A 20,048-nucleotide genomic window follows, 5' to 3' on the forward strand; every position below is an offset into this window, starting at 1 on the left:
TGTCATTTTGCAGTAATAAAGTGCTCTCCTTGCTAGCAAGGAAAAAATAAATTTCATCTATTGTGTATATAATTGACTGAGGAAAAATTGAGTGTACAACAGAGATGCAACCAGCAGAGACACTCTTGAGTCAAACTTAACTAGTTCCCTGTCTAAAGAAGGAAAACAAAGGTATCCGATTGATTCAGCTGCATTCAGGCAACATTATTCATTGATCAATTTTTAAGCCCCTAACTGTATAATAGGATTGTGATGATATATCTATATTGCGATAAATCGTGATACTTTGTCTCCCGATAGATTATCGACACGCCTACGCCAAGTAATCAATATTTGTCGTTAATATACAAGCCACTATGACGGCGCCCGTGTTCATTACTTAGCAATTATTTGGCGGGCCACTAGGGGGAGCACCTCGTAAGAGTGGCGGGGAAATGTACGGAAGTCTTCAGGAGAAGAAGACTCATGAGCTTACTTTTACTTGTGTAAAACATTTATCTGTCCAGCAATACACGAAACCCAGACAAATCAATAAGACAAACATTAAACCACGTCGACTGATGTTATCGAGTAAAGTAATTAATTGCATTTACTCCCCTGAGAGGTTATTAACTCGCTCGCTTCTGGGAAATCATCAACTCTGTTACTCTGCACGGCGTTCAAATCCAAGACTGTGCTATAAAGGACATTTCGGTGTGTCTCGTGATTTCACGTCTCCCAAACTCCCACGCAAGGGGGCCGACTGCACGCAGACGTTCCTGTCAAGCTGATGACTTGGTATCTAATAGAGTGTGAAGCTGACATCAAAAGCACACCGCCTTAAATATGAGGAGGCGGGAGATGGAAGCTAAAGAGGAATAAGCCACGGAGGGTGAGGCAACACATTATATAGAATTTTAAACTGCTCAACGGACCCTGAAACACCTCACATTCGACGTGATAGATAATGGCAGATGTGTTGCTAATTACTGTGTTTAGTAAGATTACAAGGAAAAGTCAAAGCCTTTATTATGGTCTGGCAGATTTGCTCACTTGAAAGCAAATTACAATCTCAACACTCTTCATTAGTTACACCTACGTAATCTAATTAGATCCAATATTAGAATGTTTGTCTTTAACGATAACTCAGTACCGGCAACGAAAGTAGAAATGAAACAAATTTGTAGAACATTGTGATTATTTGTCTAACCATGTATTTATTGGTTAGAAGGCTACTTGCTGGTTCATGAAGTACAACCCAAGATTTTGAAAATGGACAGATGGTGCCGTTTTAATTGGGGTGGAATCTTTAGTTGGCCAAATACTTGGACAAGTAACTTCATCCTTCTTCTGTTAAGAAGAACTTTTCTTATAACCTTGCAAAATAACTTAGAAATTAGTTCTGTCACTATTGAATATTTTTCTTAGAATTGATTAATCTTGACTAATCCGATTCAATATAATTTTGTAATAAAGAGTATTACAAAAGCCTTTAAAAAAAAAAAGATTACTGTTTATTAACCAGTGATTGGTGGTTATTTCCTATTTGTAGAGTAACACAAAAAAAAAAAATGTGTGTGGGGGGGCGGGGGTGGTTTGACTATGTTACCAGTTCGGTCATTGTTTTCCAAAGTAAAAATGTTTGCGAATGTCTTATTTTGATTAAACAGTCTTCTTCAGAGGTGGCAAATTTCAGGTCCAGAAAGTAAAAACCCTGCCACAGTTTGGCTTTAGCCCATCTAGCTCCCTAGCTAGCTCCTATGCTGCTTGTTTACCTGTTAGCTAGCACAAAAACGGAAACAGTTAGCGAGAAGTGCTAAAGGGCTAAAGCAAATCTTTCTGGACCTGTTTGCCACCTCTTTTATCATAAAGTACTACATAAATCCGTGCACAATTATTGAATGTAACAACAATTACTGATATGCTGAAATCAGTGGATTTAGACAATTTTAAATTTAAAAATGGCTCCAAATGATTACTCGATTATTAAAATAGTTGTAGATTTATTTGATAATCGATTACTCGATTAATTTTGGATTGAACACCGAATGAAAGCAACCCAAAATGTGAATAACACTAAGTGAGAAGGAAGAAAGAAAAAAAAAATAGAGAGGGTATGCAGTTGGCTAGTGGCTAGCTATTTTTTAGTTTTGTGCTACAATTAGCAATGCTATTCTAGCTAACAGTCTGCTAGGATAACAGGATAAAATTGCGATGAAATCATATGCTGTGATATGCCTCTCAAAGAGAACAAATTTTTTTTTGCAACGTACGTACCAAGAGCTCATCCTGGTCGACTTCAGTTTCAGAAAATACAGCAGTTGCATCATCAGGACAATCTCTCATGGAGGTAACAGCAGTTTCTTTCCACACTAACATAAACACTGCTCCCGACATTACTCACTGATGATGAGATTAGTGTAAATATAAAAGAAAAAAAAAAAAAAGAGGCAAATCACGCTCCCTGCAGCCATCCGAGGAGATGAACTCCCAGATGCGTGCAGGCAGATGCGGACTGTGCTCAAGGCTTAGCAGCCCGAGCCACCAGCTTCCTCATTAGCAGCGAGGAGATCGTAAGCAGATACGAGTCTGTCCTTCTTCTCTCGCTTTGTCCTCTCACAAATGAGTCCTAATCCTTGTCCTCTTTTTTTTTTTTTTTTTTTTGTATCGGAAATAATGAACCACACATAGTAGAGGACGACACAGCAGGGGGAGAGTGACTCGAAAGAATGCAACTGTCTTCCATCAACACCCACTTGTGCATATTCAGTAATATTTAACCTGTGTAGATTTGTCATGTCTATGAAGCAAAATTGGGACCTTGAGATACAATGTAAGATTGAAAATGGACCATCATAGAATAGAGACCATTTACGACAATAACGATGGAAGCCTATCCAATAGAATATGGACCCCGGGCCAAAAAATAAAATGAATGAACACCAACTACTCCTCTGGTTGTTCCCGAGCAGCCAGCAAAACAATAAGAACGCGTGACTGTGCACCGTAGTCGCACGTATGACCAGAAACGCCTACATGGTCATACATGCGGGAAGCTGTTTTCACACTGATGCACACCCGATGACATCATCAACATGTCGGTAGAATTCAAATGAGTATTGTAGGCCAGGGATGGGTAACTTAAATGAGGGAGGGGGCCGCAGTTTTTCATCAGTGCTACCGAGGGGCCACATAGGATCACTTCCTATTCCTAACCAGATGTTTGACAAAAATGTCATTTTAACTCCTTTGCTCCCAACAACGTATAAATACGTTCTATTTTAAATGTTTTAAGTGTCCCAAAGACGTAATTATACGTTTTTTTATGCTAGAGCATACAGAAGGCATTGATGCAGTCTCTCAACTGCAAAGAACGGTTGAAGAAATGGTAGTTATTGCACAAACGGAGCAGCAGAGTAGGGAGATCAACTAGGATCATGTTGAAAAAAAAGCTCAATTACTCACAATTCTAAATAGATTTGTGAATACTGATGAGACCTAGGTATATTCGAATGCTAATTGCTGCAAAACGGAAACAGATAGAAATATACTTGTTTTTCTTTTGGTAGGTTCCATGTTTTATAGAAACAGAACACAATATCCTGTGGGCCTCAGTTAAAATCCAGTAAAACAGCCGGGAGCGAAGGGGATTGCTTCTGTGAAAATGGCTGGGAGTGAATGAGATTTTATTAAATATGGACATAATAAGTGCCAACAAAAGTAGGGAAAATCTGCACATAATTGATGCACACTGAAATGCAATGGGAAAATTGAGAAGAAAAAAAAAAATGCAGACAAAAAAAAAAAAAACCTTCAATAACCATAATTAAAAATGCGGAAACATGTTCAGAATCTCTGTGATTGGCTGGCAGCGGTCAAGAAAATGGATGGATGGATGGATGTTTAGAATTTCCCCCCCAAAAACTTTTTTTTTTCTATTATTAATCAGAGAATAGGATTATTGCAGTGTCACTTCATTGAAATTACAACGTTAAAATGTATTTTATTTTTTAATATTTGAGTAAATAAAACAACCCTTTTCCCTATGAACACAATGTATTTATTTATTTATTTTTAAAGAAGAAAATATTTTGTACATTAAGAATCGTGTACCATGTTAAAAAGAAAGAAAGAAAGAAAGAAAGAAAGAAAGAAAGAAAGAAAGAAAGAAAGAAAGAAAGAAAGAAAGAAAGAAAGAATCAAACAAACAACAAACAATTTTAACATTCTTCTTCAGTCTTAATTCTTTTTAGTAAGTCACATTTCGAAGAACAGGCTACTTATGCTGTCCTTGGGGCTAACTAGTACCCACTGGCACTATGTTTTTTTTTGGGTTTTTTTTTTTTGGGGGGGGGTTTGTGCAATGTACATAGCACATAGTATAAAAAGATAGGACAATAGCAAAAATATATCTGTGTATGCTCTTATCTTCGTCCCTCCTCCTTCATGCCTGACTTATTAAAACCACAGTATACCACACTATAGTGGACCCCCCCCCCCATATTTGCGGAGGATAAGGCCCACAAATAGCATAAAACTGGAAATAATTGACGCCCATTCAATTAAATAGATTTTTTTTTAAATTCCTGAATCAATATTATCACAACTCATCACAAAACCCTAAAAAGCATGATGAACAGTATTTTGCTCAGACAATCAGTAGCCCATTCAAAGTCAGCTAGGAACAATGATGACTTTTCAGGTGCAAAAGTTTTCTTTCAACTCATCTGTTGCACTTTACAGGTGTCAGCCTAGCAAGCGCTTATAAATCAAGATGCTGGCACTCGTTTCCCGTCACGCTACACTTCAAATCAATAGTTAATTACCTGCAAAACACAGCATCCTCTTATCCAGCTGCACAAGTGGACAGCAGGCCTGGCAGGTATTGGCATACGGTGTTATGAAGGTGAAATTAAATGGATAAAAAAAAAAAAAATAGTCCTCACATTGCAGCTAACTACTTAGCGGCCCTTCATTGTTCAAATCAGATGCTGGCATTCCGTTTCGCACCCAACGGACACTTCATTGTTTTTTTTTCCCACGTCACCATTATGATTCACACGCATACGAGGACAATTTCTTTACGCTTTGGCCGAGATCCCTTAATAAGAGATGATATTTATGTTGAGGAGAGGGCCAGGTGAACGCTGAAATATGCGCACACGTCCTGAACCTGGGCGCCGCGCAGGCACTTACTCATTAATAATGACACATGGCCTCGGGCTGCGGGCCCTTAGCTCTGTCTCTGCTCATTTCCTCTCTACAAATCACAGCAATGTGCGTGCGTGCGTGCGTGCGTGCGTGCGTGCGTGCGTCTCGGGGAAAGTCACAGTGTGCATATGTAGCCCAATTACATTGCAGGGGCGAGTCTCCCTTTTGGGGAACAACAAATAAGTCCACCTCATATAAATCAGTAACAAGGCAGGAGGGGGGGCATGAGGCGATGTTGCACGTGCGTGTGCATGATGAGAAATACTTATTTTTAATCATAAATGCAACAGCTTCCACCTACAAGCATAATGTCGGCCCTATTACAATACATTTTTAATTTCTTTACGCTATTGCTGGAGCGTCCTCTGGGCTGCTTTATTATGATTATCTCTTTGACCACCAAAAACGTTTAATAACGTTTAGTAAAATCACGATGTATGCCGCCATAAACGTTAAGTGACGTCAACTACTTTTATACTACTACTATACTACTTATATATATATATATATATATATTTTTATATATATATATATATATATATATATATATATATATATATATATATATATATATATATATATATATATATATATATATATATGTGTAGTTAGTGGGTGTTTTTGATTTCATAACTCATTGACACGGTTGCGCTGCACTTGGACGTTGATATTATACATACATATATATATATATATATATATATATATATATATATATATATATATATATATATATATATATATATATATATATATCAATGAAATCAAAAACACCCACTAACTATGGCCAGCAGATGGCAGCATTGTATCTGTTTTCAATGGGCTGCCGGTGTATGGAATTAATCAACTCAAGTTTATTTTAAAGGGATACTTCACTTATTTAGTCCATTATAGCAATAAAAAGTTAACATTTTGTCTATAATAAATTTTATACTTTATTTTTTTCGTACAAATAGTACCTTTAAAAACACATTTTGCAACTCGTTGTCGACTGAAAATGACATCACAAGGGCTCAGATAACCAATCACAGCTCACCTGTTTTCTAGGTTTGGTCATGTGACATTCACAAGCTGAGCTGTGATTGGTTACCGGAGCCCTTGTGATGTCATTTTCAGTCGACAGCAAGTTGCAAAATGTGTTTTTAAAGGTACTAACTGTACATTAAAAATAATGAAAACATCAAATTTATTATAGGCAAAATATTAATGTTTGACACCCTGATCTGGTTACCAGCCAATCGCAGGGAACACAGAGACAAACAACCATCCACACTCATAAGCACACCTCGGGACAATTCGGAGCGCCCAATTAACCTGCCATGCATGTCTTTGGAATGTGGGAGGAGACCGGAGCACCCGGAGAAGACCCACGCAGGCACAGGGAGAACATGCAAACTCCACCCAGGAAGGCCGGAGCCTGGACTCGAACCCGAGTCGTCAGAACTGGGAGGCGGACGGGCTAACCACTCATTCACCGTGCCGCCCACCTAAATATTATTTATTTATTTATTTATTTTGAATAATGCCAGCGGGTACTAGTTAGCTCCAAGGACAAAATGAGGAGCCCACGTTATAATTACCCCACGGTCTATTCTAAAAATAACTCACTAGTGATGGGACACTGGGACTTAAGAATAATTCTAACAGAAGAACTATGTTACTATATATATATATATATATATATATATATATATATATATATTTATTTATTTATTTATTTATTTATTTAACGTCAACATGGTACACATTTCTTCTGTACAAAATATTCTATATTTTGTTTAAAAATAAAAAAGCATTTATTGGATTTAAAAAATGCTATTTTTGTTTACCCAATTATTATTTTAAAAAGGTCATTTCAGAATTGTATTTTTTTTTACTACCATGATGCCATAATACTGCAATATTTCTGGAGTATTTCGTTTATCCTAACATCAGAATCTAATATCGGGCCATGCCTATCTGTGATAGACAACAGCTCATTTCGACTTATTTCGGGTTACATCGCCAGCATAGGAACGGAACATCGCCGCAAACCACGGACCCCTGTAATCATCTTAAACTTGAGCCTATCAGTCGACAAACAACTCTGACCCAGACTCAAAAACAAATCTTCAAGAAGCTGTTTGCTTCACAACTACAATATTTCCTTCCCATCACTCACTGCTGACAGTTTCCTGACAACCTTATAAAGCACGGCCTTAATAGTAGCCAAAAGGAAGGAGGGTTAACGTAAACTTCGGTATAAGCAAGGATGAGAAATGTTTTATTCCCAAAAAAGGAAAACCCATAAGCTGAAGGGGAAATGTGGTCTTGCACCACCATTTTATTTAAAACTCATTCACATCCAGTCATTTTAGAAATTTTCAATACTCACGTGATATTACATTCAATAATTATATATAAACCGAATCTACCAAATAACAGAATAGACTCCCTACTTTTTGCCCCGTCCCGTTCTTTTATAATTGACATTAGAAAAATGTAGGTTTGCCAAAATACAGCCATTTCTCCCATGGACTCTGAAACTGTGTTTATTTCGTATAAAATGGGGCAATGATGTCATCTACCGGTGGTTGGGCATCAGTAAAGTTGTTTCCAAGTTTGATATTTACAGTGGAGCATAATCAGATTCGTCCCCATTTAGCACCGCTCTAAAAAAAAACAATTGACAAGTATACTTGTCAACGGCAGTGAATGAGTTAAGTTTATGCAGAAAAAAAAAAAACTCCCTGGGAGCAACGAGTCTAGAAGGATATCTTGACTGCATTTATGAAATGGAGTTAGTGAAAAACGGTCAATAGATAGAAGATTATGCGGTTCCAGGAAGGGTGGCCAAATGAAATTTGCTACTGTATAAGAATATTGATTACAAGCAACTTACAGAGATTGGGGTGCATCCATAGCAATTAGCATTGAGTCACACTTCATGAACAATTAGAAGCAAAATCTTCTTGACTCTCTGCTCAACACATATTGAAGAAATAGCTTTCCTGTTGTCTAAAAAAAAAAAAAAAAAAAAAAACGCTCGCCGAGCTGGCCCAATCAATTTTTTTTAGCACTGCCATTTTCCAGCAAATGCATCTCCGAGGGGTTAACTCTTGAGGTTGTGCATGCATCAAATAGAATTGACAAGTGTGTCTTTCGTTTTTTTTTTGTTTTTTTTTGTTTGTTTGTTTGTTTTGTGCTCATGTTGTGCTCCCGTGGGTTTACCAGGAAACAAATGACTCGCACAGTTTGAGGCTACACACCCACAACACACTGGCCCCTTGCTCCTGCGCAGCAATGTATCTCGACGGGTAGCGATGCAGTGAGTCTTACTTACTCTTTCTAGAGATTGAACCGATAGGGACTTACACCTTATGCGCACTCGAAGCCACCTGCCACGATAAGGTCCGAGCAACATGAGGGAAGGCGGGTTTAACCTGATAGCATCTCTGTGGCTATAATCTATCAATGGAGGAATGTGGAGAAGACATTGGAAAACAACAGTCAGGAACATAAAGTCTGCCACATATAGAGAAAGAGCAAATTAATTGTAGTCTGGAACGGATTGCAGAAAGACACAAAAGGTGGTAAAGGTGGACTCCATTCACCAGGATACGCTTTGAAATGGTAAACCGATACTGTACCTTCATCAGAGCAACCTGACAATTGTCAAACTGACAATTACTTGACCGGACAAGAGACGTTCCAATCTAGGGCTGTGCAATTAATCGAAATTCAATTACAATTTCAATTATTACACTCAACAATTACAAAATCGGCATAATTGTAAACAAAAATATAATATTATTAATACTAATATAGAGTTGTTTCAATTGATATATTTGGGGCTTTGGGGCATCTGTTATGTGCTGAGGTTGGATCCCAAAAACGCAGACACAAATAAGACCTTAACTATTTATTCACATCGAGAGACGTGGAACAAACTTGACTAGACGAGAAACAACGAGAGTTGTGCAGAGGAACAGAGGTAATAATCCGACAAAACACACACTTCTCAGTCTGGTTTATATAGACAGCGAATTGATCTGATTGGCTGGGCTAGACATGTGGATAACAGGGCTGACATGGAATTATCTGATTGGCTGTTGACCAGATGAAGAGATTAAAGATTCCTGACATCACATAACTTCTAACATCACATAGTGTCTTATCAGTTGAAACTAGATGCTGGTTACATCAGTTCAAAACAGACACTTGACCTCAGTTCAAAACAGACACTTGACCACACGGTCATGACCCAACCATGACCCTTGCATGGCCCAAGCATAACCCTTGCATGACCCTAGTCATGACATTAAGCATAGCCCTTGCATGACCCTAGTCATGACAGTAAACATAACCCTTGCATGACCCTAGTCATGAAAGTAAACATAACCCTTGCATGACCCTAGTCATGACAGTAAACATAACCCTTGCATGACCCTAGTCATGACAGTAAACATAACCCTTGCATGACCCTAGTCATGACATTAAGCATAACCCTTGCATGACCCTAGTCATGACAGTAAACATAACCCTTACATGATGCTAGTCATGACATTAACGCTTGCATGACCCTAGTCATAACCCTTGCGTGACCCTAGTCATGACAGTTAACAGCCAACCATAATCTTTAAGTCACTCTAAGGTCTAATTTAGAGTTACAAAAAAAAAAAAAAAAAAAAAAACAGCATGATGCGGTCACATAATGAAATGTACGTAACGTGACAAAAAATGTTGTGCTTAACTTCTAAGTTTGTAAAAAGGTTCATTTCCAATGCGAGGTTCAACTCTATTTGTTGACCAGGTTGACTATATTTTACTATATTTGCCATTTTGGAACAATTCACCAGTTTTGATAATTTAAAAAAATAGTAAAAGAAAATGACAAAGCCCATAAAAAGAACCATGCTGTATTTATTGGACCGTAAAACACTTGAGTCCATACAGAACTGCAGATACTGCTATCGTGCTCCCCGCTGTCCCTTGAAAATGCACACTGCAACATACACAGATTGTAAATGTAAAATATGCACACACACATGCACACACGCCCCCAACTAGCATCCACCATCTGGCCTTCCGAGGGCTCGGATGTCTCTGGGGTAAAGTGAGCTGCAAGGGGCACCGTGCGTGTATGTATGTGCGCATATACATGTAGTGTTTCAGAGTGGTGCGGAAACCGGGATAGTGAGTGAGGAGTACCAGTTCACGTCAATGCTGCAGAAAAAAAAAAATGTGAAAAATGATATTGTGATGAAACGAACCTGCACGCACGCCATTAGTTCAAACTCCGGCACCTGCCCGCATATGAGGCTAGTACTTTTTTTACACAACATGCGTCACATTTACAACAAGTTGCACCTGAACACTGGTGGTCTTTTCACTGCGGGCAAAATAAGGTTCCATTACGGAATGAGGCCATGTCTGCTGCCCCTGCTCACCGTAATGGCTTTAGCGCGCTGCCAACAAGGCAGGCAACTAACTGTACATTACACACACAGCGGTACAAAATTGAATTCTGCGTCAGGTGGTCTCAGCGGTAGCGCCTGTGGGCAAAATCAACTTGAGTCTTTTGAGTGATACAGCCTGAAGCAGAAAGAACAGTTGAGTGAGATGCTGAACTTCATTGGACTCTGTAAATAAGGACAGAGACGGCGCTCGCATCCGTTAAGCTCAACAGGGATGACTTTTTTTTTCTTTTCTTTTTTTTTACACAATTGGTAAAATCATACATAAAACGGCATTTACAGAACTAGGGACTTGTTGGTTACTCATTAATTAGCAGGATAACTTAAAAAAACACTAAACCAATTTCTACAAACCTTATGAAAAGAAGCCAAGGCAAAAAAAAAAAACTATTAAATTTCACAGGGAACCCCTCCCCCCACACCCTCAATTCACTAAACATTACGGGATTTCAACATCTTTGGAGCAGTAGTTGTGTATAAATAATAATGATAGACCGATACGTTTTTTTTCAGGACCGATACCGATTATTAGTCGTCAAGGAGGCCGATAACTCATATTTCAAGCAGATATCATTTGCAGTAAAAGAGAAAATAATAGTGTACAAAATAATAATAATAATAAACTTTTCTTTTAATTTTAAACATATAAATAATAGACTGTTTTGTTTAATTAAAAATTTTAACAGAAATTGTAGAAAATGTAGGGAACTTCCAGGGTCATCAGCATGTGATAAGCTAAATTCAAAACTAAGCAAGCAAGTAAATAGTTTTCTACTGTAAATAAAGTTTTCCAAAATTTCAACAATTTCTAAATGTATTCATTTTATTATTATTATTATTATTATTATTATTTATATATATATACAAATGAAAAAGTGTTGGGACCTCCCAGTGTTTGCAGTAAATAAATAAATAAATACATTTTCTAAAGTTTTCTACTGTAAATAAAGTTTTCCAAAATGTCAACATAATTTCTACATTTTTTTCAAGTATTATTTTTAATAAATTAAAAAGTGTTGGGACTTCCCAGTGTTTGCAGTGAATAAATAAATAAATAAATAAATAAATAAATGATAAATACGTTTTCTAAAGTTTTCTACAGTAATTTTTTTAGTTTTCCAAAATTTCAACATAATTTATCAATTTATTTTTTTAATTATTTCATGGCATAATTTGATTCCAGCTTTATTGGCCTTCAGATTTGTAAAAAGGCCGATGCCGATATTTGTTAACAAGTCAAATATCGGCACATCCCGAATAAATAATAACGAGCCTTAACATGAATACCGTATTTGCCTCACTTCTCCATACACATTTGACCACTGATTAAAACCAATCCAACTTCATTGTATTGACATCATCCTGGTCACATGGGCAATTACTTTCCACATTCCCAAAATTCCCACTTTTCCCCTCCGTGCATAAAAAAAAAAAAAATCAAGGTTCAAACTGTTCAGCTCATTCAGAACATTGGGAACTATTTCCCACGTTTCATTAATGCCCACAATCTCAAACTCCACACTTTTCATATTAAAAGCTGCAGATGTTGATAATGAAATTTCCAAGCTTTGAGATTTTAAACATTTATCTTTTCCTTCCACCCTAATTGGCACACCCCGAATTTCAACAATCTAATCCCACAGCATTTTTAGAACCGCTTATTCGCATTTCCCATGCACAAATTGCATTCTGTAGTTATATGTTATTGTGATTTTTATTCTCCACACTTTTTTTGCCGCGTAACAACTCCCACATAATACTTCCAATTTACACTGTTCAAATTTCAACTAGCTTCAAAAATTGACACCTCCCGGGGTATATATATATATATAATCTGATTCCACATCACTTACAGTATTTGCACAATTTTACTTGAATTATCAGCTTTTCTCCATTTATTTTCAATGGGACAGACGAACTTTTTCCAAGTATCACTTTCCACGCCCACTTCCATACATTAAAACTTATCATCATTACACTGCTCAGTGGCACAGTTGGTAAAGTGCATTGCAGAGTAACCAGGAAGTCATAATTTAATAATTTATCTCTCAATTTAAGTCATAAGCACTCCACATGCATTCAAATCTGAGCATTCAGCTATCGGCATTCAGCATTCCCACGCAATTTCTCCAGAAATTACATTTAGTCTAGTTACTATTAGGGATGAGCGAGTACCAATACCAGGTATTAGCATCAGGCTAACACTGGCCTTACTATAAGGTACTCATATGGAGACTGCTGGTTCAAGCCAACAATACTTTAAATCTGACATTGAGGATGTTGGCGCCAGTGAGACTAAAAAGTAATTAAGCTACCGGTCCATCAACACAAACATCCATAAAGGCACTACTATTTATAACGCAGCATTCCGAGGGACTGGTTGTGGCTTATCTCCCATCAGAGTAAATCTGTACCTTAGCTTTAGCCGTCGATGTCAGATAACAGAGTTCCCGCAATTATGCAGTCTTGCTCAATTTCTGCTTATTTATCAAACATACATACAACCTGTCTGAAAACTCCACGATCCGCCTCGCTTGCCTCCCTTTCCACGCCCAGTCTCCCGTTGTACCATATCCCCGGTTCGTTCCCCCCCATCCCTTTGGTTCCAGGCTGTTAAACGAGCAGGTTTATTTAAGCCTAATTGGTTTAAGGGCAAACAGAAACAAGCAATGGAGAATTATGACCGTGTCTGGCAAGTACCACATACCGCAGAGCAAGTAAGAGCAGGAGGAAGACTTGGGGGGGCTGGGTCGGGGGGATAAGGGGAATTTGGGGTGACTGAGGGGGGCAGTCACATGAGGGAGATGCACCAAGAAGTTGGATAAAGAAGAAATGCTGCAGACTGTTTTACTAATGGACTCCACGTCCTCATTTTTATATGGCCATGTTAATTATAATTATCTAAGAGAATTTTAGAAATGAGTCCATTTAAGGTTCAATTCAGAACAATGCAGTCTAATTACACACTCGAACTGTCAAAAAGAGCAAAGGATAGGAATGGCTTTTACAATTGAGAGTTTTGTCAATTGACTCTTGAAGAAATGAGAAATGGAGAGAGCCCATTGAATTTAGAGCAGTGGTTCAAAATTGGTAGGTCGGGACTCCAAAGTGGGTCATGGACCCATTTTGGTGGGTCGTAGACAGCTATTAAAAATAAATAAATAAATAAATAAATAAAAATAAAAAAAGGTTTCAAAGCAAACATGGTGAAGCGGAATTTTGCTGTTATGCTGCACACAAAAATGGAATAAGTTGCCAATGGAAGTGAAGTATAAAGTATAAATGCTTTCAAATTCAGGTTAATATATATATATATATATATATATATATATATATATATATAGTACGAGTATATATATGACTTTTCACATTCTTCAAAGTTATTTTCTGCAGTTTTAAAATCAATTTCACTCTACAGTCTCTTAAAGGTGCACGATGCAAGATTAGACTCAAATTTGAGTGTTAAAATAACCATATTTTTCACCCGCACGTTTTAAGAATTGTATAATGGTCAGGAGGCACGACTGTGGCACAATGACTGTTGTCCCTATTTTCCTGTAAACGGAAAAATTGTTGGAGCGTTCGGGCCGGAATCTTTAACTGTGGCTCTGAGCATGACGTCATGCGCGTACACGCTATTGTCCCTGTTAGCTCTCGCGATTGTTCACTCAACTTCACGGACAGGACAGCTAATTCAGACTGGATTTAAAGAGACCTGCACCCGATACGTCTCAATCCCTTATGGAGACTCCACGGAAGACAAAGAGAAGTAAAAAAAAAACTTTCAGACCAGCGTCACGGGAGGACGCGGATAAATATAGGAGCAGTCTTCGTCAGGTGGAAAGAGCTAAGAGCTATCCTGGGGATGAAACGGGACCCACAGCTTGCTGACTTTTTGCTCAAAAGGTAAGACTTCGTAACAAAAATACGATAGGGTCTATTTATGATTAGCAGTGCAGAATAAAACGACCACACGTCGCTAACTAATAATAGCAACGTATTGCTATTCTCAATGTCATCGGATTCACGGAACGCACTATTTACGTTTGGAAGGTTGTAATTACGTAAGCTTTTTGGCACTCAAAATGACTTTCACATACAAAGTAACTTGAAGATTAATACGTTTCTTACCTCTGTCGACATTATTAAGCCTGTGAAAAAGGCGTTGTGCTCCGTGTTTACGTTTGTTGGATTAACTTGGAGGTTTGCTCGTGCCCGAAAAGTCACGCACGCTCCTGGCCGTGTGCGCGTCGCTGGGGTCCATTCCACGTTTCGCCAGAGGGGTCGCAAATGTGCAAAAAACTCTGAATCTTGCATCGTGCCCCTTTAAGTAATTACACAAACTATTTTTTATTTCTTCCTTTTGATTTTAAATGTCTTTAAAAACCTTTCGGTTGTAAATGTGCTTAAAATTAATTTAACGTACGTTGAATGTCTTCTGTTTGTACTGTTTGTCAATGCTTTTAGATATTGAGCGTTTGGTTGTGTGGAGCGCATTGAGTCAACTTGCATATGAAATGTGATATTATACAGAAAATAAAGATGTGTTGCCTAGTTACGAGCTAAAGTAAACACAGTAAGTCAAATAAAAATTGCAACTCAGCCTTTGTTTTTTACATTACGCACAAATCTCATTTATTGTGCAATAATCTAATTGTAACATGTATTTGTTACATGTTTTGATGCATTTTTATGCTTTATAAAACATTTAGGTCTGAATTTTGGGAGGCTTGGAACGGATTAGGGCATTTACATGGAAAATGCGTCTCTACTTACAAAATTTTCTACTTAAGAACTTTCTTCCAGAACCAATTCATTTCGTAAGTAGAGGTACCACTGTGTGCTGTACATGTATTTTCAGAGGCTAATTCTAAATTTAAAGAAAAATATTTTTAATGTTTTTAACTATAAAATGGGCCGCTACTTTGCAACATCGACTTTGGTGCATTTGTCTGCAACCAAAGACTTGCTCATCAGGGCCTCACATTAGCATGTGAAAGGTGATAAGAGCGCTAGCGATAATTTGACTTTTCAATGCTTTGCACTGACACACGCACACATGAGCGCGCACACACAATTAAAAAAAAAAAAAGATGAAAAGAGCAACAGATTGGAGTTCAGATCAGATTTGAACCCGCCTGTGGGACAAGCTCGTTTCAATTAGTGACCCAAACAAGGAAATCGCTTTCATCCTTGTTACCGGGGTAACCCCAGGAGCCGCTTCCCTCCCCATCTGTTTCCCAACATCACCATTTTTTCAAAGAGGCAACACCCAACCCCTTTTGTACAGCTTCCACTAATCTCAATAACAAAATGACCACAACTGCATGCAAAACTTGGACACACAGAGGCCACAGTGGGAAAGAATCATACAGTTGGGACCAGATCATTATTTTTATCCCGCCACGTTATGAGTTCTTTTGACTTCAAAACGGAAGAGCAAGTGCACGATAAAATGAGAGGCGATACTGTGGATGTCCGACCACAGCAGAGTGTCCCTGCGGGTCCCGCTTGCGGAAATGAAAAACACATTGGCGAGAGGACACATTAGCTTCTTATGGCGACACGACCGCTTCCCGCGCAGATAACCGTGCGTGTTGTGACAAATAAAACAGGGTGGAGGGGATACAAAGATGGACTGATTGATATGATGGAAAGCAGCAGTGGCGGGCTTTTCACCGCCTTTTGAAAGCATTTGAACCAGCCGAAGAAAAAAACTTCAGAGGAACTGTTGTTTTGTTTTTTAAATTAATATTAACAACACAGTACTTGTTTTGCCTTCACCCGGAAGACAATCTTCTTCTATTGTTTTCTCTTTGGCCGCTGCTGCTTTCGCGGCATAGAAGAAGAAAATGTATCAGGAGAATCATGTCAAATCAGCGCAAGCTCAAGGGAAACAAATTAGGGTCGCATTTTGGTTCCTGATTTGTGTTAAATAAAGAAATAATAGAGGATCAGGCTCCGTTTTTCAATTTCCAACTTTAAATGAGAAAGGGAAGACGACTGCTTCACGCTTCACTGCCCCCTTGTGGATGGAGGATGAACATGTGAATATCTGAGGTCCTGTGTGTGTAGTGTGAATATCTTTGAAACAGTGTAATGTTTTTCCTCAAATATTCATGCACGTGCCATCCGATCCAAAACACGCATTCGACAAACTCACAAGCAGAATTTAACTTCAACAAAATACAAATGGTAAGTCATGATAAATGCATACACAACATTTACAAACACGTGGAAATACATTTTTGAATCTGAAAAAAACAACAACATGAAAATCATGACTTGTTTGTGTGAATAATTTTGAGAAAAATCTCAGTCTTGCTTTCAAGTACTTTCTGTACCAAAATTCTTTGAACATGCGCAAAAGGCAAACCGATGCCTCGTTCAAACTGTAATATGACCACGAATTCGGGTTATAAAATGTTTTTTTTTAAACCCAAGAGCATATTCTGTTTTTTTTTGCGCCTTTTTCATTGATTCATCACCCATCTTGTATGTTGCATCCTATACCAGCTGACTAAGAGCGAGAGGTCAGGGTACACTAGACAAACAACTATCCACAAATCACACTCGCATATAAGAACTATTTTGAGTCTTCCATGAACCTAACTGCTGAGAACATGCAAACTGCACACAGGATTCAAACCCTGATCCTCAGTATTGTGAGACAGGTGCGTGCTCCTCTATCAATAATCATTTGTCATATTTTGTCATATCATAGGATCAAATAAAAAGGAAAATCCCCCCCCCCCCCCCCCCCCCATCGCTGCCTTACACGTGAATGCTTTTGGACATCTATTTGAAACATTTTAGCAATGATAAGTGGTGGTGCATTCAGTGTTTCAACAAAATAATAACAATAACAGCAATTTTGAGAAATGCAGGAATAACTACTAAAGCTCGTCAAGCCTGTGCTTGATCCCCACGTGTATGACACCCCAGCATCCTTGTGTCAAACATAGTGCAGCAGCAAGCACAAAAACATTTCCCAAAGTGTCAAATAGAAGTCTTCGCACACACAACAAAAGTATGTTTGGTTTGTGATTTTTGTTGTTACCTTCCATTGCTGAACAAGTGATGACCATCACGCCAAAGAGCGCAAACAAATCCACTCTCATGGCAGAATGTTTGGGGCTTTCTCCACAGCTTGTCCAACCCAAATTGCCAACACGCCCGCAGGTGTTCAAGGAATCCTTCGCTTATCGGCAGCGGGTACTCCAGCAGATCGTGTCGGGAGTCACATTTCAAGGCGTAGTCAACAAAAGTGTGTCACAAGGGCGCCGTGTGGAAGTGTTTCAGGTGGAGCAGGCAGCCGGCTGCGAGTGAGGGAAAAGTGGATGGAAGGGACGGACACGCGGGGAGGCGAGGGGAGAGCCGACATTGCCTGCTCAGAAGGCAGCGTGAAGGCTCTGTAGCCAATCAGCAGCGGCGAGCGGAACTCGCGGGCCAATCCGGAGTACGGCTCCGCCCACCCCCGAGCGCTGTCAAAACACCAAACTTCTTCGACCCGCTCGAAGCCGTTTACCGTTGAACTGAAAGGAAGTAGCACCCCCTGATGGACACTTTTTGCTATTACATGTACTACTTGTTAGTATTTGTAACTTAATGCTTCACAATCTTTTACTACCTAAAAAATACTTGACTCCACTAGTACCACTATAATGACAAACATTCAAATACAGAAACATTTTAGGCTTTTCTTATAGACAAAAAGAGAGAATAAAACTGCTGCTTCTGTCTGCAAAGTGCCATTTCAAGCGAGCTATAGTATATTTTAAATAGAGAAAAACGTTTATTATTATTTATGTAAGATTCAGACAGGAGTAAGATTTAAGTTAATTTGTTCAAATAGATATTTACTAATACATTTATGTTTCTAGAATTATTATTTACATATTTATATATTTTGGTATTTTTTTTATGTACAAGTAGTTAAATTGACGTGGTGAATCTGTTATTTTCATTTACTTGCGTTTACTTAAGTTAGCTAGCTCCTGATTGGTTAGGGTTGGTCAGCTGACGAGTGTTCAGGAAGTGTGGTGTCTGTCGTTACATGTGTGACAAGTAAACAGCGTTGTTACAGAAGAAATCCGTCTCCATCCTGCTTTCTCATTTTCTGAAGATTAGTCCATTCACCACCAACGAACCCTCACGTTACATTATTATTATTATTATTATTATTATTATTATTATTATTATTATTATTATTATTATTATTATTATTATTATGTGTTTTGTGTACATAGCTTTGTTACAGCTGGGGCTGTGTTGCGAATGTGTTACGAATGTGAAATAAAGTGGAGTTAACTTAAATGCAACAGAAAAGTAGACTAATCCAATTGAAATGTAAATGCACAAGTAATACTTCATTATACTTTAATATACACTATAGACGTGAAATTTTGATATCAAAGATGTTATTCAGCGAGCCACCAAAGGCCTCCCAAAACATATTAGAGAAATGGAAAAAGTTGACGCAAACATTTAATCCTATATCCATATCACTGGTGTCGGGCTAAAAGCGTGTACCTCCGAAATGGTCACTTTTAAGGAGACCACAACAACAGCATGTTTGTTCAACCATCAACATTGCAACATCAAAGACAGCAAGTCACTTTCAACACTTTCGTCTGGTCAATACTAGATAGGAGAACCAGGAAGAAGGCACACAAACACAGACTGAACATGCAAACGCCACATAGGAGGTCCTGAGCACCCAGAACACCTTGAGTGTGTGAGATTATTGTTATTAATTATGTTGACGTTTGTGATGATGGAGTGGGTGAAAGAAGTATGACACTTTTTGTGTAATATTTATTTACATTTCACAATGACTGTATAATATGTTCACCCTTGGTTTCCAACTTGTTTGACACATTTCCCATTATGAAGTCGGCCTGCATAAATTTCACTTGTTCCCACATTAACAGCTTTGGTAAATGAAACTGCTCCCCCAAATGATATGAAACCGCCACTGCTCATTATTTCCACCCCTTCACCCCTTTTTGACTCTTTTTTTTTTTTTTTTTTTTTTTTTTTTTTTTTTTTTATAATGCATTCACAACTCTGCAATTGGTGTATTTATATAATTGACTTCCCCCCTGTCTGATTCTTTGTAAAAAAAAAAAAGAAAAAAAAAATCAACTTCCACATATTACTTTATTACTTTTGATTTGTGTCATATTTGATACATTCTGTCACAGTGTTTTAAATGATTTAATATATATATATATATATATATATATATATATATATATATATATATATATATATATATATATATATATATAAAATCAACAGACATATCAAAGATATTTGTATTTCCAAAAATCAGAAGGAACATTTCCCACAATAAGTTTAAGTGTCTCTCCTTTCTTAACTGGTGCGATATTGCAAGGT

General features: G+C 37.9%; 1 protein-coding gene across 2 annotated transcripts in view; it reads right to left on the reverse strand.

Annotated features, from left to right (window-relative positions):
- ephb1 (EPH receptor B1) overlaps window positions 1-18,019 on the reverse strand; it is a 298,219-nt gene extending 280,200 nt beyond the window's left edge. For both annotated transcript variants that reach the window (XM_077515222.1, XM_077515216.1), the window contains exon 1: window positions 17,707-18,019. In XM_077515222.1, the coding sequence (XP_077371348.1) occupies window positions 17,707-17,767 (61 nt within the window). In that variant the 5' untranslated portion in view covers window positions 17,768-18,019. The remainder of the gene's footprint in view (window positions 1-17,706) is intronic.
- Window positions 18,020-20,048: the final 2,029 nt, after the last annotated feature.

The sequence above is a fragment of the Festucalex cinctus genome, chromosome 1 (assembly GCF_051991245.1).
Source record: "Festucalex cinctus isolate MCC-2025b chromosome 1, RoL_Fcin_1.0, whole genome shotgun sequence".
In the NCBI taxonomy this organism is placed as follows: domain Eukaryota; kingdom Metazoa; phylum Chordata; class Actinopteri; order Syngnathiformes; family Syngnathidae; genus Festucalex; species Festucalex cinctus.